Below are 27,100 nucleotides of genomic sequence, written 5' to 3'. Positions count from 1 at the left end.
CATCTGACGCACAGGGCGGGGAACGCTAAGGATCGAGTATTGGGGCTCAGGAAATCTGAAGACCAGAAACCTTTGGAAAATTAAAGTTGCTGGCAAAGGGCTGGTGCTATCTAGTTCTTTACAGCTTCAGGACGCCACAGTTTTGTGATTCATACACACCAAATACCTGAAGCAGTTTATTAAGTCTTAGGGGCACCTGGTTGACTTCAAGGAACCGTCCTCCACCCTTCCATTCCCCCCAAAAGAAGGAATCTCTAAAGGGTTCCACCTTAAGAGGACTTTGCACAACAATTTGAATGAAAGAACATCTGGGTCGCGAGCCCAGGTGCAGTGATGCTAGATGGCCACCAGGTGGCGGTGCTGCCCTACCAGAGGCTTCGGGAGCGTCCCGGGGAACACAGCGTGCTATGGCCGGGCGAAGCGCCTTTGACCCCTAGGGGCCAGGTAAATAGAGGTGGGGGGTCTGGATTTCTGCGCAAAGGTTAAAGTCAGCATTTCGTCACCGTCACACGCTTTGAATTAATGGTTAGTTCCTGATAAACAGGACAGTGATGTCCCTGAGAAGCGTCCACTGGCCAACAGGGTGACAGCGCCTTCCCCACCCACCCCCGGCCAGGCTTTGGGACCCGCAGGTAGGGAGTCGCGGTGCCGTGGGGGTGCGCAGAGGCGCGCGGCACTAGCTTGCAATGCACTGGGGCGTGCGGGCCCCTCAGTGCCCCGGGTGCAGAAGGGTGGCTGGGGTGGGCGGGGCTGCCCCCGTGCCCGGGGCAGTCCTTACTTGGACAGCTCGGGCCGACGTTTTCCACCACTTCGTCCTCTGTAAGAAAAGGAGAAAGAAAGCTAGGCTTGCCTCAGCCTTCCCAGGGGCCTCCCGCCCGCCTGCCAGGGCCGCTGCCCACTTCCGGTCTTTGCAGAGGGGAGCAGCTTCTGGGGCGCCCGCCCCAGAGCCGGTTCTGCTGCCCCATCCTAACCTGGCGGGCGGAGTTTGTGCGGCCCCAGTGAACCTGGGGCCGCACCCCTACCCCCACCCCCTACCCAACCGCCCCAGGCCCAGCGCCCCTCGTGCACTCACGGGCCCGGGCGCAGGCGGCCGCCAGCAGCACCGCCAGCAGCAGCAGCGGCAGCGCGGGCCTGGGCGCGCCCATGGCTGACGGCGGGCGCGGCTCCCTGGCTGCGCTGGGCCTCCTCGCGCCGCTGCCGGGCTCGCTCCTGCTCCGCCGGGACGCACCGGTGCAGGCCCGGGTGGGAATGCGCGGCCCGCGCCCGCGCGGTCTTTATAGGAGGCTCGGCCTCCGCCGAGTTGCAAAAGGTGCAAAGGGCGCGCCTCCAGGCCTGTTTGCTTTTCCAGCCAGGCCATCGGGGCGCTGAGCGCTGAGGAAGGGCCGGGCAGGGGGCTCCCACCCACCCAGCCTTCTAGGCCTGGCCATTCCCGCCGGGGTCTCAGGTCGAGCCCAGGACCACCTGCTCCTCTCCGGGCTCTGACTGGGGCACCTTTGGAGAGAGCCTGTGCTAAGGGCTTGGCTGAGACACTCGTCGGCTGACCCGCCATGTTGGAGAGCTTTAGGTTTGCCTGGGTTCCCTCTCGGGATGAGTGCCCGTGGTCACGGATCCTCTGCCCCGGGGGGCTCTGCACGTTGAGGGTGTTACGGAGGGGTGACACAGGACCAGCACCTTCCCTAGGGGTGGGCGATGCTGCCCAGGCCTGGTCACTGCTTGGGTCCGGGTGCCCAGGTCTTGGGGAAACCCATAGCCTCCCTGCGCCCACCCCTTGGGCACTGCCTTCTTGGGAAGCTGAGCAGGAGGCTGTGCCCTAGACCTGTGTCCTCCGGGACAGAGTCGAGGGCTGGACACAGCTTGTCCCTCCTAGGCCTCCTGGAGCCTTCCTCCCTCCCTGCGAGGTACCACCCATTCCCCCGGAATGTGGGCAGCTGCACTTCCTCTGCCCGGCCCTGTGCCGCCAGGCGTGGGGGAGATGTTTCAGTGACACTCACTTCTTGGCTGAGGACAATGGCATCTGTTTTGTTCCCTGGCTCCCGCCTTGGCCTTCACACCTCTCCTGATTCTGGGGTCCCTGTCTCAGCTCTGCACCTGCTCTGGGCAGCTGAAGTCACTTCAGCCATCAGTCACTCTGCGTCCATGGCGTATTAGCTGTGAAAAGTGGGCGTTAGAGAGGTCTCAACTCAACACCGGACATACCTGTGATTGCCCTGAGACCCTGCTTCTTTGAGCATCTTATTTGAATTATTTGCTGTGGACTGACTTTCCACGGTCAGCTGCTGTTAGTATTTGAGGAAATGGGCCCACTCCCATACATAGTCGCTGGAGTAAGAATGGCTAAGAATGCTTGGGGACAGAGTCAGCAAAGGAGATGGCCGGCTTTCACACACAAGCATGGTCCAGGCTTTCTCTGTCGGATGCCGGCGAGACAGTGTCCCATAGGCAGCGTCAATGGACAACATAACTTTTACACATTGGAGTGAAAATGGACCTGATAACTTGGGTGCAGGGGGAAATGTGAGTGTTTGGAGGCCTTTGCACGGACTGTTGCCATCTCCAAAGAGGAACCCTGACAGTGCTGGGCTCAGTTGCCCTCTCTTTCCCTGATGGCCTTGGAAAGCCCCCCTGAGCTGGGCCTCGGCCAGCAAACAGCGCAGTGCATAAGCACATTGTTGCACTGACTTGGGTATACACATGGGAGTAGTGTACGGATTGAGGTGTAGATTTTGCTGAAATTACAAAATCCACTGAAGTCCTTTGTCAAAAGTTGTTTGAAAATACATTATTAGTTGCCATCATGGATTGCGCTTCATCCCTTTTCCTTAAGCCCCACTTCTCTCAGTTCAGTCCCCCACACAAGTGCTAAGCATCACAGGACATGGACCAGTTTTCAGAGAGACTTCACATGGAACCAGGAGTCAGGAAGTCTTCTAGGCTAAGCTGGTCCTTGAACAGAGGAAAGCCTGGTCCAGCGAGCTCATCTGATGGAAAGGAAACCAGGGTGGGTGTTTGACCAGGAGAAGCTAGGGCATTGTCTCGTGCCTGGTTTGTAAGCTGGGGTCAGTGACTTCGCCCTCCTGGATCACTGTTTGCCTACCCCTAAAACAGCACGGGTAACATCTACCTGCTGGGGGTTCTGCTGAGGAGTAAATAAAGCCATTACGGAGAGCACCTGGCAAGATGCCGGACAAACAAAGGTGGCTCAGTGAAGGGTGACTGTTGTCAGTCGTTCGCCGGGTGTCCAAGCGCAGATGCACACGGCATCCTCTAAAGGTTCGTGGAAAATGCGTGTTATGACAAAGCCACATGGATCTCAGGATTTATTTGCACCAAAATAAATCCATGGTTTAATTCCACTTGCCACAAGTTTTTGAAGTCCCTCATAAGTGCGGGGACCTATTTGAGTGAGAGTGCTGGAACACACAGAGGAAATCAGGAACAAGGAAAGGGAGCAGGAGAGAAGCAGCTGTGCCTGGGCACCCATCTGGCTCTGAGGATCCCTCAGTTTTCAGGGCGTTTGGAATCCTGTCCTTTCCGCAGGGAGTGAGTCCCTCCCCACGCAGGCCACTAGTGCCTCTAGGCACGTTCTGATGTCATGCGGGTGGATCTCAGCTAGTCACTAGGCCTTATCAGCTCCTGGATGCAAAGTCCTGCTGCCTCAGGCTGAGCAGTCACAGGGCTGGCTCTGCCTACCCATTCGGAATCCACCTGACCAGTGGAATTTCAAGGAATTAGATAATGCTGAGCGCCCCAGTTGCGGTCTCTGGCAGGAAAACAGTCCCTTTGCCTACATGGCTGTGGCTTGCAAGGTCCTAGGCAGATGCAGGGCAGAGTGGAGACTGAGTTCAGTGCAATTCACACACAGAAGTCAGCCCTCAGTATGTAATTTGCCCAATGCGAATGAATGAATCTGTGCTATTCAGTTCTGCCCCGTTGTTTCCAGGATATTCAGGATGCTAAATGCATATTCTCAATGGCATAAAGCAAGGAAATACAATCTGATACAAATTATTCCCGGCCACGTTGTTCAGGAAAACTCATCTGGCAAATAGGGACCAGTATTGACAATGATTAATTAGCCCATCTCTCTTCTGCCTCTGACAGCATTACAATTGCAGATGATGCCCGGATGCTGAAAAGTAACCTTCAAGAATTGCAGACGGAACGTGCCCAGTGTGGTCTGTACCTGTTGAAGACAATGCATGTATCACACATGTAAAAGCACACGGAAGAAATGCCGAGGCAAAAAGGTACATTCAGGTGAATGGCTCGGGAGTGAGACAGTCAGATGGACCAGTGTCAAATGTGGGCATTACAGGTAGATGGTTAATTTCATGTGAGGAAGCAAAAAGAAACTTTCTTACTCCATCATTCTTCTATGCGGGAGATAAGATCAGAGCGTTGAGGCAGTTGTCACCAGGGTGAGAAGTCGGCAGGGTTCAATGTGCAGGGAGGTGCTCTGCGCATGAACCAGTACTCCCTTGACTTGTGCCTCTCGGTATTCCACCCTATCAGTCACTTTGTGTTTAGGACACCCGTCATGAAGGGCCTCCATGCACGCCTTCTGTTGTTGCCCTGGTTGTAGGTGTTTTATGTTTTGTAGCGTTCTTTTTCCTGTGTATACAGAGAGATAAGCTTGGAAGGCAAGAACTGTACGTAGTTCATACCTTTGGACCCCTTTCCTCTCCCTCTCGAACACCTCTGGGAGAGGTAGATCGTTGGTAAGGAGGAAACACCATGATTGCACAGTAATGTGGTCCTTGTGAGACAGGTTTCTTTGGTATATGTGCTTAATTTTATTTTTTGAATTTCTCCATTATATTTTTTGGTTTATTTATTTAACGTAACAGACAGAGGGATAGGGAGAGATAGGCAGAGATCTTGTATCTGCTGATTTATTCCTCAAGTGCCCACTACAGCCAGAGTCGGGCCAAGCTGAAACCAGGAACCAGGAAATCAATCTATGTATGTCATGTAGGTGGCAGGAATTCAACTACCCGAGCCATCATTACCTCTGGCTCCTGGAGGATAGATTAGTAGAAGCTGGAATGGGGAGTGGAGCTGGAACTTGAACTCAGGGACTCTGATATGGGATGTGGGCATTCCAAGCGGTGTCTCAACTGCTACATCAAATGCCTACCCCTCATTTTTAGTTTTGAGTGCTGCTTTATATGTTGATAATCAGAATTTAGAATGCATGGTGAACTTGAAACTGTACGAGAGGGAGGTAGGGTCTGTGAACAAGGGTCTTGGGGCAGTCTCTAGACTGGATTTCAGTCCTTCATCTGTGCGATGGCTCCAAGGACCATGAGCTCCAAGGTCCACTCTGGCTCTGGCCACTGTGACTCTGGAAACTTTGGGACTTACACAAGTAGTGAATGATAGTGGACTCAAATCTCATAGGGAGCCTCAGAATCATGGGACAGGATGGATTTTCTGGGAGTCCCACCCCCTCTACAAATTCATACCGCGCTCATACTACCTGGGAGGTCCAACTCTTCACCCCTTCTGCAAAGATTTCCAAACAAGGAGAGGCCACGCCCTCCTGGGGGCACTGAGGCACAGGGAATCAGGACTCGCAGGAAGTCCTTGTTCACAGCTAGCGTTAGCCTTCCTCCTTGCCTTGACTTCAGGTAGGCTGCCCTAGACACCACTGAGGGTGTCCTTGGGAACCCACTCGTTGGCTTTTTCCTGCTTTTTGAAAAGTTTTCTTTCTGTTCTCATGAGAGTAAGGGCCCAGTGGCTCTGCCCTAAGAAGGTGAGCACGGAGCTGTGGACAGATGGCCGATGGATAACCAAGCCTCACTGTTCGCACCCCACCTCTAATTTGCTTCCAGTCTTGGGGGAGTCCTAAGCGCTGTCCTGGGAGAGCTCACAGAAGAAGAAGGTGTAGTATACACCATGGCTAATGTCCAGTGACAGTAAAACAGTTCCCGGGGTGGGGTGTACGTGCTTAGATTCTACAGTGTGGGTCTCAGGGCTTCTGGAGGAGTGATTTCAACTGGATCTTTGATGCCGCGCAGTATTTCGGTACTTGGCGTGGGTGGTACCACTGAAATAGCAATGGCAGGAAGCTGAGAACATGTTTGATGTGTCTGACAGTCTGTGATGCAGCTACAGTCAGGCAGCTGCAGTCCATGGACAGGACGGGGTGGGGCAGTGAGACAAGAACAGGAGGCAACACAGTGCGCTGGGCCTGGGCCAGGGTGGGGCTTCCAGATTCACTGAACCTGTGACTACTGGGGGTTACTATACAATGTGTTATGTTACTGCACTTAATTTGGCCCAAAACATAGTGCATATGACATTAAAACAAGACTGTACACAAGGCCATGAGGATGGGGCTGGATTTTCCATGAATGGAGATAGAAGTCCAGCAGTTCAGTCTGAGATGTGGAGGATCTCAGAAACTGACTCCGACATTCTCACTTTATGGATAAACTGAGTCCTAGACAACTTCATGATAAGGACAGAAGCAGGGCAAAAACTGGGATCTCATAGATTTGATCTTTAAAAAAGGAGAGAGAGAGAGAGAGAGAGAGAGAGAGGGAGGGAGAGAGGGAGGGAGGGAGGGAGGGAGAGAGGGAGTCAATGAGCTTTCATCTCCTGGTCCATTCTCCAAATGCCTTAAGCAGCTGGGGCTGAGCCAGGCTGAAGCCAGGAGCTAGGAGCTCATCGCGACCTCCCAAATGGGCGCCAGGAAGCCAAGTGCTTGGGCCGTTCTCCTCTGTCTCCCAGATGCGTTTCAGGAAGCTGAATCAGAAGTGCTGAGTAGCCAAGACTGAACTAGGGACCCTGGTATGGGATCTGGGTGTCCCAAGCAGCAGCTTCACCCGCTGTGCCACAACGCCCACCCTGCCTCCTAGTTTTAAAATCTAGAATATTCATTCTACTATAATGTCACTGAATCTATACTGACTTCATAAAATTTCTTGGACATTGCATTATAAAGATGAATCTGATAGTGGCATTTTCCCTTGCTTATTAAAAGTGAAAAATTTGATTCTTATGAGTTCATATTCAAAAAAAATTACTGTATTGCTAATTACATACTCATGGAATCATAGAATTTGAGGGTCTCAAAGGGCCAAGAGGTCATTAAATCCAACTTTTCTCCCAATGCATGTGTTCCATTAGTCTGAAAATATGTGGGCTGCTTAATTGGTGGGATTTGATAGAATTAGCTAATGCTTTAGCTAGCACAGCAGTTAAAGAGTCCCTGCGAAGCAACTCTCCCAGCCTGTCTGTCTGCAGATGGCCAGATCACTCTGCCCACGTGTAGCCCAGCTTTGTGGTCATATTTCAGTTCTCGGATGTTCTATCTTCCATCCCGATAACAGGCCACCCTTTATGGGGAGAGCTGGGAATGGTGACCTTATTAAGGTGGAAGTTTCCCTTTCATTGTCTTTACCTATATTGTGAAGTCTAAAGCAGATAATTCTCAGGTCATCTGACACCATTTTTGTTTGCGCCTTCTTCCCTGTCTGTTGTCTGTTAGCATAAGGGAGGGCTCAGCCATCATCAGACCCTGTCCTAGGAGGCAACATGACTTTAGTATGGAGGGTCTCCGTCTTTCTTAAGGGTAGTACCAGCTTTCAATACTCTTATTTAAAAAACAATGGCCAGCTTTAGCTGTGAGCATCCACCCTAAGAAGGGATTGATTTCTTTTCTTAAAGATTCGTTTTTATTTATTTGAAATGTACAGTCAGAGAGGGAGAGGGAGAGAGAGACAAGTCTTCCTCTGCTGGCGCACTCCCCAAATGGCGCAATGCCTAGGGCTGAGCTAGACTGAAGCCAGGAGCCAGGTGCTTCTTTCGGATCTCCCACATGGGCCGTCTTCTGCTGCTTTCCCAGGCGCATTAACAGGGAGCTGGATCAGAAGTGGAGCAGTGAGGACTCAAACCAAAGCCCATATGGGATGCCATAAAATAATATTTCATGGTATGGATGGAACAAGCTTTGTTTACCCATTTACCCAGTGATAGACGTTTGTGGTATTTCTACTTCATGGCTCTGATGGACAAAGCTCATGTGAACTTTGTGTTCCCGTCTTTACATGGACACACATTTACGTTTTCATTTATTAGGTATAGAACTAGGAGTGAAAATGCTGGGTTATAAGGTAATTCTATGTTTAATCCTTCAGGTGCTGCTAAATTGATTTTCACATTGGCTGCGCCTTTTACTTTTCTACCCGCAGTGCCTAAAGTTTCCTATTTCTCTACAATCTTGTCAAAATCCATTACATGTTTGTTTGTTTATTTATTTATTTATTTATTCACAAGGAAGGGAGAGAGGGGAGGGGAGAGGAAACAAAGGACAGAGAAGAGGAGGAGAGGGGAGAAGCGAGAGGGAGAGGGAAAGGGGAGATTCATTGATTTTATGTCTGCTGGTTTACTCACCAAATAGCCACAATGGTCAGGGCTGGGCCTGGCTGAACCCAGGGTCAAGGAACTCCATCTGAGTCTCCCACATCCCACATGGGTCGCAGGGGCCCAGGCACTGGATCATAACCTGCTGCCTTCCCAGGTGCATTAGCAAGAAGCTGGTTCAGAAGCAGAACAGTAGAGGCTCCAGTGTTGTGTGGAAATGGTGCATTTTAACCCAGTGCGCCACAGCCCCAGTCCCTATTACTTGTCTTTTTTTTTTTTTTTTTTTTTGACAGGCAGAGTGGACAGTGAGAGAGAGAGACAGAGAGAGAAAGGTCTTCCTTTGCCGTTGGATCACCCTCCAATGGCCGCCGCTGCAGCCGGCGCACCGCGCTGATCCGATGGCAGGAGCCAGGATCCAGGTGCTTTTCCTGGTCTCCCATGGGGTGCAGGGCCCAAGCACCTGGGCCATCCTCCACTGCACTCCCTGGCCATAGCAGAGAGCTGGCCTGGAAGAGGGGCAACCGGGACAGAACCCGGCGCCCCGACCGGGACTAGAACCCGGTGTGCCGGCGCCGCATGGTGGAGGATTAGCCTATTGAGCCACGGCGCCGGCCACCTATTACTTGTCTTTTTGATGATTGTTATCCTAATGGGTGAGAAGTGGTATCTTGCTGTGGTTTTGTTGTACATTTCCATGACAACTAATGATATTGAGCATCTTTTCATGTTCTTACTAGTCCTTTGTGTATCTCCTGTGGAGAAATGCCTATTCAAATCCTTTGATTTGAATTTTTATTTAATTTATTTTTAAAGTTATTTGTATGAAAGGCAGAGTGACAGAGCTAGAGGTGGATGGCTGGATGGCTGGATGGATGGCTGGATAGAGCGAGTGGGCCTCTATCTGCTGGTTTACTCCCAAAATGTGCACCACAGTCAGCACTGAGCCAGATCCAAGTTGGGGGACAGGGACCCAAGGGGCTGAGTCATCATCTGTGTCCTCCCAGCTGCTGTCATGAAGCTTGAGAGGCAGCAGGTGGGGCTCAGTCTCAAGGACTCCTGTAAGGAATGCAGGAGTCCAGAGTTGCGGCTCAGCCTGCTGCATCACAGTGCCTGCTCCTTGGTTGAATTTTTAAATTGTGTTGTTTGTGCTTTTTATTATTAAGTTTTTTTTTTTTTTGACAGGCAGAGTGGATAGTGAGAGAGAGAGACAGAGAAGGGTCTTCCTTTTGCCATTGGTTTACCCTCCAATGACCGCTGCGGCTGGCACACTGCGGCTGGCGCACTGCGCAGATCCGAAGGCAGGAGCCAGGTGCTTCTCCTGGTCTCCCATGGGGTGCAGGGCCCAAGCACTTGGGCCATCCTCCACTGCCTTCCTAGGCCACAGCAGAGAGCTGGCCTGGAAGAGGGGCAACCGGGACAGAATCCGGCGCCCCGACCGGGACTAGAACCCGGTGTGCTGGCGCCACAAGGTGGAGGATTAGCCTATTGAGCCGCGGCGCTGGCCTATTATTAAGTTTTAAGTGTTCTTTATATATTTTGAATACAAGTCTTATCACATGTAGGATTTGCATTTCTTTGTTTCACTCTGTGGGCTGTCTTTTCACTTTCTTTTGAAGTATACACATTTGTAATTTTGATGAAGTCCAATTTAATTTTTTTTATTTGTTGCTTGTCCTTTTGGTGTCTTTTAAAAGAAGCCATTTCCTTCGAGATCAGAACATTTAGTGCTGAGTTTTCTTGGAGGTTTATCATCTTAGTCATAGGTGTATGTCTGTGATCCACTTTTCGTTAACTTTTTGGTGTTTGGAGGATTGCTTTTGAGCTTTGCTTTTAGAAATTTCCAGGTCCTGTGAACTTGTGTGGTCCTGAGTTACCTCTTTGGCCTCCTGCCGTGACCTGTTCCCCTGAGGATGACATCAGGCCTGTAGATCAAGGAGCAGGGCTTTGTCTCCTCAGTGTCTGCTCCTTCCTGGTGTTTTCCAAAGCAGTCACTGCAGCTGAGACCCCCAGCCCCCAGCCCTTGCCTTTTCAGAAGGAATGAAGAGGTGTCTTGGTCTCTGAAGCTGAAATCTCAAGCTCCTTTTGGAGCCCACAGTGCCCCTTGTAAAATCATTCTCCTTTGTATCAGAAAGTCTTCAGGGCTCAGAGAAATAAAGTTCTGTCTGCACCCAAAACAGCTCAGCATCTTTTATAAGGAAACAGATGAAACTAGTGACAAATAATGGAAAAGTCCCCACTGACACCGGGCAGTTTAGAATGGTTGCTTTTGGTACGAAGGAGGTGAGTAAGAGTTGGGAGTGGGGATGGAGAGTAAGGACGGGGACCAAGTGAACAGCAGGTGAGACAAGGCCCTTTGCAAAGGGATAACATCCACCAGGTTGAGCTGTCGCCTCTCTGCTCCTGGGCAGCGTCACAAGAATCATCATAGCTTTTTATAAATATTTAAAAAATCTCTGATATTTGCCAAGCACCAAAAAATTAAAACACTCATTGTGATAGTTAACTTTTATTCATTGTCACATTCTGTAGTCCAAACAACAAATCCTACAAAATATTGTAACCACCATTCTTTTTTTTTAAAGATTTATTTATTTATCTGAAAGTCAGTGTTACACAGAGAGAAGGAGAGGCAGAGAGAGAGAGAGAGAGAAAGAGAGAGAGAGAGAGAGGTCTTCCATCTGCTGGTTCACTCTCCAATTGGCCGCAATGGCCAGAGCTGCACTTATCCGAAGCCAGGAGCCAGGAGCTTCTTCTGGGTGTCCCACATGGGTGGAGGGGACACGGACTTGGGCCATCTTCTACTGCTTTCCCAGGCCATAGCAGAGAGCTGGATCGGAAGAGGAGCAGCCGGGATTCGAACTGGCGCCCATATGGGATGCTGGTGCTCCAGGCAGCCCTCCAACCATTCTTGTAAATGAGGGAGCACAGCTAAGTTTTACATGACAGATCAAATTCTTCATTATGAAAGTACTAGAAGGAGCCAATTATGACTGTGTATGGGGATCCACTGAGCAACATATGATTGGGTGGTGCGTGCTCACACACATGTTGCCCTCTATCTAGGGAGACAAACTGGTGTCTTATTAAAATTGCACAATTCTTTATGGTTTGTAAAGCACTTTGGTATTCACGATTTCTTTTAATCCTACAAACCTGGTGAGTTTTATGCTATCCATCACATTGAGGCACCTGAAACTCTCTGGAGCTAAGTGACTTTCCCAGATCACCTGGCACATCAATAGCTGAGCCAGGCCTCAAATTCATGTGCCTGACTTTATATCCCATGCAGTTCCTCCTGCACTATCCTGCATCTCAATGAGAGGATTAGGGAATCACAACTCTTTGTGGCATTGTTAGAGAAATAAGTTAGGGGAGTTCTGAGCCTCATCTGGCTTCCAGGGAGGACGTTTAGAGAGGCGACATGAAAATAGCACAGTGATCTGCTGCTACGAAAGGCAAGGGGCTTAGAGGCATTTCCTGGGGTGTGCCTTTGATAGTATGCAGATTCCCGATGAATCCTGCTGTGGGGAGATGCATCCATGTGCTGCAGCACTTGTGTTTGCTGCTCTTCAAAGGTTCCTAATGTCAACGCTGTTTATTGCAACTTCCCCCTTCTAAATGTATTCATGCGTTTTCCCCAAGAAGGGAAGCAAGAATCTGGGCTCTGACATGTCAGGTATTTTTCCGTACTTATCTTGCACAAGTCTGATAATGGCCTTTGCATGGCTAATCCTCCTGGATTAACAATCTGGAATATAAGACACTGCATCACGCCCAGAAAAGACCCCGAAGACTGAGTCAGTATGAAATGATGTGTTGGGGTGGCCATGGTGCAGCGGGTTAAGCTGCTGCTTGGGATGCCCACATCCCATATCAGAATTCTGTGTTCTGAGTCCCTTGTGCACTACAGATACAACTGCCTGCTGATAATGTGAACTCTGGGAGGCAGCAGGTGATAGATAGCTCAAGTGCTTGGGCTGCTGCCACCCATAAGGGAGACCTGGATGGAGTTCCTGGCTCCTGGCTCCTGGCTTTGGCCTGCCTCAGCCCTGGCTATTGAAAACATTTGGGGCATGAAGCAGTGGATGGGAGATTCTCATTCTCTCTCTCTCTCTCTCTCCATCTCTCCATCTCTCCATCTCTCCCTCACCCTCTCCCTCTCCCTCTCTGCATTTCTAATAAATAGATGATATGTCTGTCCTCTCATTCTGAACTATGCTGTGGAATTCAAGTCCCTTAGAAGATGCAGACTGGCAGCGTCTCTATCACTGGGAGACCCTTAGGCAGAACTGGAGGCCATTTTTATAATGTAATTTGGATAAGTCCAATGTAAAACAGTAAATTGAGGCAAGTAACTCAAATCAGTCTATTTCTGTTGATTCCTACGTCTTTTCCCATCTGGACATTTTAGTTTAGAGTGGTGATGGATACTTGAATTATCCAGATAATTACTTCATTCTTACTTCATTAATAATGGATCTGGGTCTCCTTGTTTGAAGGCAGATGACCTGTCTGCTCCTTTGCAGATTAGAAAAGCTCAAAGCTTCCTGAAAGGAGGGAAGTGGAGGGGTAGGGGAGTCAGAGACCTCAGGTGGCTCCCATACCCATCCTTAGGGCAGGTCATCCGCTGCTTCTCTCTGAGTCCTGATGCTCCAATGGGTGTGATGTCACACTTCTCCCAGTGGCTTCTCACCTCTGTCTTCACAATGGCTCAGGGCTCTGCTCTCCTGCCCATCACCAGATGTCAACCTTACCTTCTACCTACTCAATGAAGACAGCCTGTCATGGTCTTCCTCCTTCACTTCTCTACCATTTGGTACCCCAGTATCTCTGAGTTAATGTTTCCTGAGTGAGTTCTTGTACTGCCATGCTGGCACCTGTGGAATGTGCCACAGTGTCTCCCAGCACAGCCAGTGTTTGGGTTAGCTTGAGCTGCCATATGAAAGTACCAAAGGGATGGGCATTTGATGCAGCAGATATGATGCCATTTGCAATGCCCATAGCCTGATTCTGAACACCCATATTTCCTTATGAGAGTGCCAGAGTCTAATCTCTGCTCCTGATTCCAGCTTTCTGCTGATGAGAACCTTGGAATTCAGCAGGTGATGGATCAAGTGGTTGGATCTCTGCCACCCACACAAGAGACCCAGATTGAGTTCTGGGCTCCTGGTTTCAGCTTAGCCCAGCCAGTTATTGTGAGCATTTGGGGAGTGAGTTGGCAGATGGAAAATCTTATTCATTTATCTTCATTTATCTCTATCTCTCTATCTTCCTTTCAAAAATAAACAGATTGTTTAAAAATTTAAGTATGTGTTGGTTTCCTTTGAGTCCTCTCTGGCCTGAAGATACCACGTTCTCCCTGTGTTTTCACATGGTCTTCTGTTGGTGCGTGCCTGTGTCCTGCACCAGTCTTATAGGACTAGGGTTCACTTTAACAACTTCCAATAACTTAATTATCTCTTTAAAGACCCTTACTCCAAATACAGTTACATTCAGAGTTCCTGGGGACTAAGACTTCAAAATATGTTTAGTCTGCTTGTCCTGACATAAGAAAATACCATAGATTTGTTGCTTATAGAGCAGAAATTTATTTTCACATAGTTATAGAGGCTGGAAACCTCTGAGCAGGGTGAAGACTTTCTTCTTGGCTTGTAGACAGTAGCCTTGTTGCTGTGTCTTCATATGGAGAGGCAAGGAGGACGGAGAGAGCTCTCTGCATTTTTACTTACAGGAATACTCATTCCACCATGAAGTTCCCATGACCTCATTTAATTATCGCCCAGGGCTCATCTCCACATTCCTTCACATTAGAGATTAGAGCCTTAATATTTGAATTGGGTGTGTGTGTGTACACAACTGAACCTATATTAGCATGAAAGAGAATTAAATACAGAAGTGCATGAGCTTATTGTCATACCCAAGAGGGTATGGGTAATGACATTGACCTACCCTTCCCATGTTTCCTGAAAAGAGTTTTAAGTGCATCTAGAAGACCCCATCAGCTTGGAACAGCTTCCTCAAGAGTGGCTTCTCCAGTTCTGAATGCTTCCTGAGGTGGGTTCTGGCCCTGGTAGAAGGACGTTGTTGGAGACTGCCTCCAGCGTATAGCTGGGCAGCATTGCTCTTGCAGTCTGGTGGCTAGCCAGCCAGGAACCCTGTAGCATTCATTCCAGGGGTTGGACAAAGCCGGAAAACCACTGTCCTTAACACTAAGAGAACATGTCAACAACAGCGGAGTGACTCCGGAAGAGGAACGATAGCATTTGTTGACTTTTGCTCTTTAGAGACTATTTTTCTCCTAGCTGAGCAAACTTGTCTCCAGGGGATTAAAGGCAGGATCCAGAGAACCATGGGCCCCCTGCATCCTTGGGCCAGGATTTTCTGTAGCTCAAGAGATAATGCAGCCACTGGCCTTGGCCTAATCAGGAAGGCAGATGGATGCTTTGATACTGTGACTGCTGTGGTTGGGAACCAAGAGAAATAAAGGTGTCCTTTGCAAGAAAAAAAAAGATGCAAAAATCTAAAAGTTAGAGATTTATTTATAGGAGATCCAAGGCTTCCTTAAGGAGGTGCTGAAAGAAACATTCTTAATTATTTATTTAGGAGATATTTTAAATGACACTATTGACATAAACCAGCCTATAAAGAAGTACAGAGTAATAGCATATTTGGTAAAAATGATATTATGACAAAAATACAATTTTGTTACTTGTATGAGTAGTGCAACAACAGTAATTTGGTCAGAGAATTTACTGTGTATGGTTTCAGTTAAGTTTGTTGAGGTTTGTTTATGGCCTGGAATACAAACTATAATGGTAAATGTTTTATGAGCATTTGAAAAAAATGTGTATACTGCTGAGTTTGGTGTAGTTTTCCACGCATATGGGAGGTGGTGTTGTTGAGTTCCTTTATAGCTTTGCTGATGTTGTCTATTGATTCCATGAATTGCTTGGAGTAAGATGTTGAAGTTCTCAGCTATACATGAAGCTGGGACTCAAAAGACAAAAACAGAAAAATAAGATTTCCCAGTATCAGTCAATCAATGGATCAGTAAAGAAGCATTTATTGATTGTGTTAAGCATCCTTAGCCTTATAGATGGGTTCTGGCCCCAGTGGAAGGACATTGTTGGAGACTGCCTCCAGCGCATACCTGGACAGCATTGCTCCTGCAGTCTGGTGGCTGGGCAGCCAGGAACCCTGTAGCTTTCATTCCAGGGGTGGGACAAAGCCGGAAAAGGATAGAGGAGATACAGGCTGTTAAGAAAACTTTGTGTTTACATTATTAATGAAATAGATGTGCATAGCCATGCTGATATGCTGAAATAACATTCTCCTCTAAGGATTTTGAGATGCATCCAAATAATTCAGCTGATCAGCTAGACTTGGTTCTAGATAACTGTATGGAAAATAAGAAGGAAGGCAAGGCTTCCATATGTTGGATGCTCTAGGGGGCACCTTATTCTTGTTGAATAAGCTCATCCTGGGTGGTTCCAGAAGACACCCACCGTTTTCTCAGAGTCTGGTACAAAGGTTGCTTCTGCTCCGGTAGCTCTTCTTTTAAGCATGTGGAGTAACAGAGTGACTGACACCATGTGCTCCAAAGCCAGGGGTGTGCACTGACTCTGCAGCTCTGCTGCTTGCTAGCTTTGTGACTTGGAGCATGTTATTTTATCTCTTCTGCCTCTGTTTCCTTATCTGTCAAAAGGGAGTTCTAATAGATGTTACCTGCCTTGATGGGATTTTGTGATGATTAAATGAGTTAATATAGAAAGGTACTTGGCATGGTGCTGGCACATGGTTAGTCATGTGCATTTGTCATTACCTTTTCACATTCTTTTTCTTCTTCCAGATGTTTGGGAACTTCCAATGTGCACATACCATGTTCAATTCATACTTTTCCTTAATGATATGAAATGAAAAGATTTTTCTTCTAGCTTACCTCTAATGGAAGGAGTAAGGCCTGAGTGAAGAGTGCTACCATGTGAGCAAACATTGCCTTAGGTGACGTATAGTAACTGTGGTAGTCATGGGTAGTGGCTAAGGGTGCTAATCCACTGTGATGAAAGACCCAAACCTTTGAGAGATTTTTCAAATTATTATTTTGTATGTTAGCTGAATGTCCAATTGACTTTTCTGTGATAATTATATTTTACTAAATATGTCCATGATCTGTTTTTATAAGTAGGTGGACTTTGTCCTCTCATTTGAAATAGAAACATCACATTCTCATTTTATAAAAATCTGTTTCAGCTTATTTAGCATCTTATGTTTTCAAAGGAGTTTCTACAAAAATCCAGTTTAATGTTCAGGTAGGTTGTCTGTTCATCTAGTTTAACTTAACATTTATGTTAACTTTCCCATGCAACTTGTAAAAACGTCATCACACCTATCACCATGAAAAGTTGCAATCCAGTACAAAAATACATGGTTGGGCTGATGGTTGAGTGCTTTAGAACTTCCAGAATGGTCTGTGGGAGTCAGTGGGGCTGCCTTGGATCCCCAGTCTTCAGAACTTCAGACCCCATTTTGGGGTGGAAAGTGAATCCTCACAGTGAAGTTGTTTAGAGAGTATTGTCATACTGAAGAATTCAGAATCGAGATTCATGATTTTGTAATTTGTTCTGGTAGTGAAATATCTTGGTTTCATTAAAGATTAACACTAGATGACAAAATGCATGCACACATTCACTAATCTAATCAGTTGTCACAAAGCTTCTTGAAGCTGTGAGTCTTTCAGATACCTCACAAGGAAAAAAAGATGTCCAACTCGTGGGCAAATCTCTTAGTCAATAAGGATTTTCCTCGCTTTACCACCAGAGTGGGATTTTGATTAATTCAAGATTCTATTATTATTTATTCTTTCTCCTCTTACCTTCAGAAATTCTACTTTGATTATTCTTGGGCTATAACTATCCTTTCAGTACCACACTATCATATAATATTGTAATGTCCATTATAGAACCTTGTGTCAACCTAAATATATGCTCTTATATTTACTGAACATCAAGACTCTCATATTCTAAGGAAGTGACTTCCTAGGGATTGGGGCACGATAAATGCTTGGAGGGAGGAAAAAAGGAAGGTTCTTCTTTCTCATTATTTAAATTTTTTTGTTTAAAAAACTTTAAGCTTTACAACTACTGCTCTACTTTATTATTATTATTATTAAAGTCGGTCCTTTCCTGGCCTCTGTTTTTGCTACCATTTATGTCATTTCTCCTGTGGCTTCAACTTCTTTCTACATAATTCACTATCTTTCTCTCTGCCCCTCCCTCCCTCCCGCCCTCCAGCCCATTTGGGTGTCCTTCAGGCATCTCAAACTGAATATAGAATTTCATATCCTTGACTTGTAATAAATCTCTCTGCTGTCCATGTACATGTCTGTGTTAGTAAATGGCACTTTTGTCCATTCTGTGCTCAAACCAGAATCCAGAAGTCACCAGAGCTTCCCTCGTTTAGTCCTGTACTCCATTAATCATGAAACCTAGGTACTCGTCTAGATGTTCCGTCCATGTGTTCCTCTACCCCTTCCCTGCTGCCACTGGTCTGAGCATGCCCCTTGTATTACTATGGTAGCCTCCTTGCTCTCTAGCTACAGCTACAAGAGCTTGTGTTTCAAGCTCTCTTGTGACTGAGTCCTTGCAGATACCTCTCTCTCTGCCTGGAATGCTCCTTTGTTTGACAAACAAACTTAAAGTCCTCCCTGTTGCCTTCCCCGATGTCCTAGAAAATTTAGTTGCTGCTCTGGAAGACTGCTCATGAGCTTTGTGATTCCATTATAGTGATATCTGTTTTACTGTAATTGTTCATTTATCTGTCTGTGTGTCTATTACTCTGAACAATTTAAGAGTGGAAACCATGCCTTTTCATTTTTTATCATCTTACAGTTAGGCATAACAAAATTTATTTCCATTTGGAAGTCCCACCAACATTTCAAACATGCCATGTTTGTTGCATGGCTGAATGTATGAATTTGTTGAATAATTTTTTTCATCTTCTGTATATTTTTAAATATTTGAGAGGAAGAGAGAAAGAGAGATCTCCCATCATTCCCATCAGCTGGTTCACTCTCTAAAAGCCTGCAACAGCATGAGAGCAAAGCAGGGGGCTGGGAACTTAATCCCAGTCTCTCCTGTGGTGTCAGGAACATACCCACTTGAGCCTCTCAGGGTTTGCATTGGCAGGAAGCTGGAGTCAGGATCTGGAGCTGAACATAAAACCCAGTTATTGCAGTGTGTGGGATGCTGATGTCCCAACAGGCATCTTAACCATTAGGCCAAATGCCCATCCCATCTCCTGTGTCTTGAGTGTGAGAAGGAACTATCTTCATCACCTTTAGTGACCAGTATTTAATCATGTCTTGACTGATGGAGGGTCATAACTTAATAGTTCTCCTCTATCATTTATCTCTTGTTCCCTTCCCAAGCCTCAGTTGACTTTAAGAAGTGACAAAAAAAAGCTGTTTTCCTCCAAGGCAATTCCTATTGTTCCATGGAAAAATCATCCTTTGAATTAAAGTACTGTGTTGGTAGCAGTGCTTTCTGAGTTATGCAGTTGGAGTTGAATAGGAAATTTGTATTTCAAGAGTGTAGTTTTCTCATTATCTGGCATGCATTTTATAAGATCTTGATAACAGATTCATTTGAAGTTCACTTTCTAAAAGTTTTCTTTTTTCAAGATTTATTTATTTGAAAGAGAGAGAGAGAGAGTGCTTTTATCCACTGGTTCAGTATCCAAATGGTCATAACAGCCAGGCTAGGCCAGGCCAAAGCCAAGAGTCAGGAGCTTCTTTCAGGTCTCTCATATGGTTGCAGGGGCCCAAGCACTTGGGCCATCCTCTGCTGTTTTTCCCAGCACATTAGCATTCAGCTGGATCAGAAGTGGAGCAGCCAGGACTTGAACTGGAGCCTATAGGCCATGCCAATGTCACAGATGGCTGCTTAACCCTCTGTGCCACAATGCAGCCCCTGGCTTAAAAGTTCTTTGTACATATATTTCATTCACAAATCTCAGAACATTTAATGATCTACGTATGATCTAGCAATTCCACTTCTGGATATTGATCCAAGGAACTGAAATCAGAATCTCAAAGAGATATCTGCATTCCTGTGTTCATTGCAGCATTATTCGCAATAGCCACGATATGGAGAAAAACCAGATGTCTATCAACAGACAAATGGTTAAAGAAAACACAGTACGTACATAGAGTGGAATACTGTTCCGTCTTAAAAAGGAAGGAAATTCTCTGATCCATGACAACATGGATGAACATTGAGCACATTATGCTAAGTGTGAAATATGGCAGTTATGGAAAGACATTAAATGCTGCATAGTTCCAGTTATAATGAGACCCTAAAGTAGTCAGATCCATAGAGTCTGAGTGCAATGGCAGTTGTCAAGAGTTAGGGGAAGAGTGAGTGGGGGATTGCTAATTACCAGGCATAAAAGTTTCAGTCAAGCAAGATGAGTAAGTTCTAGACATCTTCTGCACCACACTGTACCTATCATCAATAATGATGTGTCATACACCTAAAATTCGTTAAGAGGGTCGGTCACAGGCTAAGTGTTCTTACTTTAATAAAATAGAATACATAAAATATTTAGTGACTATTAAAGGGAAAAAGTCACATATCTCAGTGCGGTACACATTTTCTAGCCATTTCTACTCTCTGGTGAGAATTAACAAAGAATATGTTCTTCCTCTGTGTCTTGTTGAAATTCCTTCTAACTCCATATACTTCACAAAAGATTGTTAGACTCTGAGAAAAAGCACAGTGTCCACTTTTTACTTCTTTTTTATGAATCAGTAATGCGATATAATTTTCATTTTAATAAAATCCTTTGGGATTTAAGCGGAATGAAAAAATTGAGAATTGGAAATATAAACTCCCTGGAACATGGACCGCAAGCTCACTTCTTTAGAGAAAGAACCTATCAGTTAACAACAATAAAACACAGTGCTGTGAAGGCTAGAATACATTTCTCACTTCTCAGTCATCTGAAAAATGTCACTTGGCCAACTTTAATTATCTTTCCCATTATCATTCAAATGTATGTTTGAAATACAGCACTATAAATAAAATGGATATTTTTAGATTGTCATGTTAGATTTTCACTGGTCATAAGCTGATATGATTTTCTCTTATTGTAGCTGCCTATCAGGGGGTCTTTCATACAAATCTTAGACAGCTCTCGAAAATCAACATTACATAACTAAAGACATGGGATATGGCTAACTGTTAACTCTCCTCACCCTTTATTACCAGATGAGTAATGACTTAGCAATAATAGTGACGGATTTAAAATGTTAGGAAGAATGAATAAAGCACAACTCGCTTTTTCTAAAGCAGAATTTTTCACTTGTTTTAAGATTGCCACTTTTAGTGAATGAACGAATTCTCTTAATGTTACTTATCTGTAAAAAGCTTATTACTCTGAACGGGAACGAAATAAGTTTATGGTCTGGCTTTGCTTTATAAGTAAGGAATTCTAAGGAGAAAAAAGCGGTTCTGGTTTAGACATGGAATTAAATGATGTTTGGACTTCGGTAATCCATAAACTGTGAAATTAGGCTACAGTTAATCTTCTGATAAAACACCTGGATTTAGGTTACACAATTGTTTAAAGTTTAATGAGTGGGAAGCAGGTATTTGGCCTGGTGGTTGAGGTATGTGCATCCACATGGGACTGCTTGAGTTTGGTTCTTGGTTTGGGCTACTGACTATAGCTTTCTGTCAGTTTAGACCCTGGAAAGCAGGACTGATGACTTGGGTGGTTGGCACCCCTGGATTGAGTTCCCAGGTTTTGGCTTCTGTCTCCAGCCAGGCCTGGCAGTTGTGGGCATTTAGGGGAGTGAAGCAGCAGGTGGGAATTCTCTATTTCAAATAAAAAATAAAAATTAAAAATTAGTAATTTAGAGGACTAGTCCTACAGGTGCACTTTCTCCCCTAGCTCCTTGGCAATAAGTTTATTCTGAATTTAAGAGAAAAAAAATGCCTTCCTCATAACAAAAAAGAAGAAAAATATTCCCAATAATTTCAAAGATTATTAGATTTACTTAGACTGAAGTTTAAAAAAAATCAGATTGTATACACACAATATTATCAAATATACAATTAACTAAAATGGGCCTGTAAATTGCAATAAGTCAGCTGAGAAAGAGGTATCCTGACCTGACTGGATATGGTTTGGTCGATTTTGTCTTTTCTTTCCACAGTTTCAGTAGCAACAGTCACAGTGACAGGACCCAGTATAAGGCAATCTCCCCCTTTCACACTGATAACAGCAAGAGTGGGAATAGCTGTATTGCACAACAGATTGTTGTTTTCAGTGTACCTGTTTTGAGCTGCTGTGGAAGGATGGAGATTGGAAGGCTTGCACAAATGTTTTGAAGAATAGTGACATGACAGTGTTTCTCATGCAAGCACTTGTAACTGGTCTTCCACAGGGTTCAAATTCCCACTCTGATCACTAGGGTCTGCTAACTGACCACTTGTTTAAGTAGATACTGGGACAGTAAAACAGGCAGATGCTTCTGTCACTCTCAAAAGATGTTCCTCATTTTTATCCAGGGTCATAGGATGACTCTTATGCTATGAATATGTAAAAATTACAGTTGAAAAAGCTAATCATTTCTTAAATGTTGTTTGACTACAGATCCCTTTGATAATCTCATATGAGCTTAGCATATTCTTACTAGGAAATTCTATGGATTCTGAGAATATTGTGCACAGAGCTTTGAGAGGTTTTGAAGCCCCTGAAATCAATCCATGGACCCCATGAACTCTTCAGTTAAGCTGTTCATGGTGAGAACTAAAGGATCAGGTTCATGCCGTGCATGCCTCTCTCTCTAACCTTCTTAGTGCGTTGGTTGACCTGCAGCAAGTCTTCAAATACTTTGGGAATCAGTAACTTCCCAAGGCTGGATTGGTGCTCCTATCTGTCAGGGGACTCCTGAGCACTAGTGGGAGACCTCTCAGGCCCTCTCTGCTCTGGCAGCAGCCACCTCTGCAGCTCTACTGCCCTCCCAACACTGTCTCTTATTTGTGTGTTTAGGAAAGAAGGCTTCCAGAACAACTGGGAATGCTGGACACACAGAGCTGGCTTCAGGTAACAATGGGCAGGTCTGTTCATCTCATCCAATGCAAGCAGCAACCTGTCTGACCACACTGGACTATTCGTGCATGGGGTCACTGCTGTCAGGCTGATCCTGTTTTTGGTTCTCTTACCTATAGTACCAGAATATTAAATATTAAAATATTGCTTTCAGACAGGGGGAGGGAGAGACAGAGAGAAAGGCCTTCCATCCACTGGTTCACTCTCCATATGGCCACAACGGCCAGAGCTGAGCCAATCCGAAGCTGGGAGCCAGGAGCTTCTTCTAGGTCTCACATGTGGGTGCAGGGGACCAAGCACTTTGGGCCATATTCCACTGCTTTCCCAGGCCATAAGCAGAGAGCTGGATTGGAAGAGGAGCAGCCGGGACACGAACCGTGCCCACAGGGATGCTGGCACCACAGGCAGAGGCTCAGTCCATTCTACTGAAGCTCCAGCCCCCTAAAATATCACTTTCCTTTAATAAATCATGCAGTTACCTGCTCTGCTGTCACAAGTAGATCTCTGAGCCGTATGGGTCTAGAGCCAGCTGTTTCGACAGGGAACCTGTATTGTGGGGAAAACTCAGGAAATGGCTTCACATCTGTCCATATTCTAGACTTAGAATCAAATTGTCCTCAGGACGAGGAGAGAATCGTTGCTTTGTGTGTTTGTGTGTGTTTCTGGGGGGGGGGGGAGAAGGAGGGAGGGAGGGAGGGAGAGAGAGAGAGAGAGAGAGAGAGAGAGAGAGAAATGAATCAGAGGAGGAGATTGCAAAGCTGTGGGGTCCATGCACACTTAGAAGGATCTTTCTTTCTTCCTTTCTTTCTTTCTTTCTGTCTTTCTGTCTTTCTTTCGCTGGCTTGCCTTCTTGCTACAGAAAGCTGGATTGGGGAAGTTCCCTTAGTTCCAGCAGGCACCAGAGGTTGAGTGGAGGATCGGAGGTTTATTAATGTCTCTTGGTCCAGTGGAATTGCTTCCCCAGGCGGAGCATCGTCAGCATCAAGCCTTAACCATTACAACATTGACGGGTTTGATTACAGCCTGCTTGACTTAGGACCACCCATGAGGAACTTGAGGCTACACTTATGGGGAACTTGAACAGAGGTTTACAGAAACTGAGATTAGGACGCCTGCCCAGACATGTTGACACCTATGAGGAACAGGGATTGGGCCATCTTCCCAGACATGTGGACAGCTATGGGAACTGGATCAAGGATTACAGAAAACAGAGATTAGGAAATCTGCCCTCCCCAGGGGCCTTATTTTTCTCCCTTGTCCCTGTCCCATTCTAATTTCCTCTTCACTGTGACCTGTGGCATGACTCTTACTCCTGCTGTTCGGCCTTTGGCATTGTCCCAGGGGCCCATCTTGCCTTAACAGTGCCTTAATAGTGCAGCCACACCAAATCACGCAGGCGGGATGTGTCACCACTGCTATCTCATTGGTACAGGTAGTGAGATTCTGTGAGAACACACAGTGGCAAAGGTTCACTCCGAGCACAGAGCACCAGGAACGTGAATATGACAGTCTAGGATGACAGATTTTCTACACTGCTCTACTTCCTGCCTCTTGCCCTTTCCTGGTCTGTGGTTACTGTGCGTAGGGACTGGCCATGGTCAGGGCTGAGGGAAGATGATTCAAGGGAGAGAAGGACCAGGTTGTGCCTGTGAGGGCTTGCAGTTGGGATAAATTAGATCTGCAAGGAGATTTGCAAGGTGTCAATCTTGCCTTACTTGCACAGTGCCTCTGTCTGAGTCCCTATCTAGTGGCTCCAAGCTGCTGCTTAGGCAGACAGCTCAGATGGACCATGTTCACTTACACTGGGTTCAGCCTCTGTCCCCTACTCTGGCTTCTTCTCTTTGATTCTCCCATCAGAAAATTCCTATCCTTCCTCTAGGAATCTCTGGATGGGACCCCTGGAAATTGACTTTAATATTCTAGTTTCATCACCCTTTCCATGACTTCCTGTTACCAAAGAGTAATTAATTGTTACTTGGTGTGGCATTTAAATATTCTCAGTCTTCTCTAGTTGTTTTTGTAGCATTCCAGAAATACTGTACTGAGTGAGTTAAGCTGAATAATTAGAGAGGCAGCAAGGCAGAATCAGGTAATTTTATGAAAACTAGATTAGGGATGGCATGTGGTCTCCGCATTTTTAAAGTAACCCATACTCGGAAATCCTTTCCCTGTCAAAGGATGGTACACAAATACATGCAATAGAGACAAGTTACCTGGAACAAAACTTACCCTTATTATGTATGATACACTATCTTCTATTCTGATCAATTACATTAAGAAAAAAGTCAGTTATCACCAAATTGATTTCATGGCCCATTTAATAGGTAGCAACTTGTTTGTGAAATACTGGCTTACTCAATGGGATTATATAAGTCGGATAAGGAATTCTACTTGCTTTGTATTCTCTACAAATCATAAAAATATTTTCTATTTATTAATTTGCATAAAATACACAAGAAATCTTTACAACAGTTCTGACCTTTTTTTTTTTTTGACAGATAGAGTTAGTGAGAGAGAGAGAGATAGAGAGAAAGGTCTTCCTTCCGTTGGTTCACCCCCCAAATGGCCGCTATTGCTGGAACTACACCGATCTGAAGCCAGGAGCCAGGTGCGTCCTCCTGGTCTCCCATGCGGGTGCAGGGCCCAAGCACTTGGGCCATCCTCCACTGCCCTCCTGGGCCACAGCAGAGAGCTGGACTGGAAGAGGAGCAACCAGGACTAGAGCCCGGCGCCCATATGGGATGCCGGTGCCACAGGCAGAGGATTAACCTAGTGAGCCATGGCGCCGGCCCCCTGATTATTATTATTATTATTTTTTTTTTTTAAATAATGCTTCACAGCTAACAAGCGGAGGCACTTAGATCCAGAACCAAGATTCCCAGCTGAGGACTGTTTCACCTTTACCGTGCTGCAGCTATTGTCCGGTTTGTACCTATCTAGTCTTCTTAACTTGGGTGGAAATGAAAAAAGTCTCAGAATGTACGGCTTGCTGGGTGCCCAGGAGGTGCTCAGTGAGTATATGAGAAACAGAATTAAATAACACTCTTTCAAAAGCAATGGTCTGATTTTGATATGGTGCTTTGGGGCATCTTTGTGCCAAAACATTATATCATGATTTATAATCATACTGTTTTCCTACACCATGAGTCACTGGTTTACGGGTTGCTCTGGAAAAGTTTCCCAAGCTTGTAGGGAATTCTTTAGTGAATAATGCAGGAGACACTGAGAGCTGGACACTATTTGGTCCCTGCTTATGGTTGAGATTTTTCCAGAGCTCCAGTAGAGTTTCATAAAGACCAAGCAGGAGAGTTTTTGTTTTTCTAGTTTCCTAAAACATCTGTTTTCCCTAAGGCTGAAATGGATAGGCCTGATTTCTGCTAGACCCTGAACGCATGATCAATGGTATGCTACAAGCATACACTCAACTTATGTTACCTTCAGGCTTTGCAGCCAAATACAGCATCCCTGGAGAAAAGACCACACTACATCTGTCCTAAGGTATATACACTGTGCATGAGGGCAGCCTAAGACTTGGCTCCCAACAGATAATGAATAATGGTCTATAATGGTCTGATGAATGAATATGAATATATGGATAAACAAAATCAAAGTGTGAAGACATGTTATTCATACACAGGCTTTCAGGACTTTGAATATGCATTTATGCGACCAGGAGGAGAAAACAATAACAAGCCTGTAGGACTTGGGAAAGAAAGGACAGGTGGGAAGGGGAATTGGGGGTTAGGAGGGGGAGCAGGAAAGGAGAAGGAAGAAAAAGGACAGGAGGAAGCATCTGGCTGGGTAAGCGAAGGCAGGCCAGCAGCTCTGAATGTTGATTGCAATCACTGTTAGCTCTAGCATCATCTTTATCTTACCTGCTACTCTGTATTCTTTGTTGGATTCAAAGTACATGCTCTGTGTGATGAAAATCCCCCTGTTTACTCACTCTGCCTGGCCCAGTTTTAAAAGGCCTGTTTAACCATCTCAGGATGTTTCTTGTCACCGAGATACTTCTGAGTTTAGCAAAGGGATTGGGGAAGCAGTGCTGTGATGGCTTCCTAAATCCAGTTTGCAGCACGAACTTACAGATAAAGGAAGCCTTCCCTACTATTGAGTCAAACAGAATCCTCTGAGCAGGAGGAAATCAGGTAATGTTGCAATGACAGGGCTCGCCTTTAGAGCTCATGTTTGATGAGGTTTCTGGAAGAGAAAAACATTCTTTCCAAAACTCAGGTCGGAAGGCTCTCCGCACTTTGGTTTCCCAATCCAGTATCTGCAATGTCAGACAGAACTAAGGCCCTGGCCCCACATGCAGTAGTCATCAGCGAATATCTCTTCACTCTCCTGGGGACTGAGCTCTCTCACAACACCTTTGTGAATTACCCCTTCATGTTGAAACAAGAACATGAAGTCTGTGCTAATGGATTGAGCCTGTGGTTCTGAGAAGACTGGACCCATGCAGGTGCCCTGGAGAAGCAGTAAGGTTCCGAGCACTGCCACTGGGGCCAGGCTCGTGGATCTGAAATTGGCTCAGCCACCAGGTATGTAAGTTCCCTACTCTTTCATTGTCTATATGAAAATGAAATAAGATAGTCTCGTCTCATAAGGATAAATG

At 45.9% G+C, this 27,100-nt stretch overlaps 1 protein-coding gene and 1 long non-coding RNA gene across 2 annotated transcripts in view; one reads left to right on the top strand and one right to left on the bottom strand.

Annotated features, from left to right (window-relative positions):
• Positions 1-1,253, bottom strand: part of APOB (apolipoprotein B) — a 38,971-nt gene extending 37,718 nt beyond the window's left edge. Inside the window, exons 1-2 of the mRNA XM_008254783.5 lie at positions 1,073-1,253; positions 779-817 (exon numbers count right to left, since the gene is read on the bottom strand). Of these exons, the coding sequence (XP_008253005.4) occupies positions 779-817; positions 1,073-1,145 (112 nt within the window). The 5' untranslated portion in view covers positions 1,146-1,253. The remainder of the gene's footprint in view (positions 1-778; positions 818-1,072) is intronic.
• On the top strand, positions 510-22,493 carry LOC149128178 (uncharacterized). Its single transcript, XR_016230536.1, has 3 exons — positions 510-632; positions 4,102-4,247; positions 22,426-22,493. It is a non-coding gene; the product is annotated as an uncharacterized LOC149128178 (long non-coding RNA).
• The last annotated feature ends 4,607 nt before the right edge of the window (positions 22,494-27,100 follow it).

This window comes from Oryctolagus cuniculus, chromosome 2 (assembly GCF_051225735.1).
Source record: "Oryctolagus cuniculus isolate XC-2025 breed Fujian yellow rabbit chromosome 2, ASM5122573v1, whole genome shotgun sequence".
NCBI lineage: Eukaryota > Metazoa > Chordata > Mammalia > Lagomorpha > Leporidae > Oryctolagus > Oryctolagus cuniculus.
The sequence above is the reverse complement of the archived record's forward strand: the minus strand, read 5'-3'. Positions and strand labels throughout refer to the sequence as shown.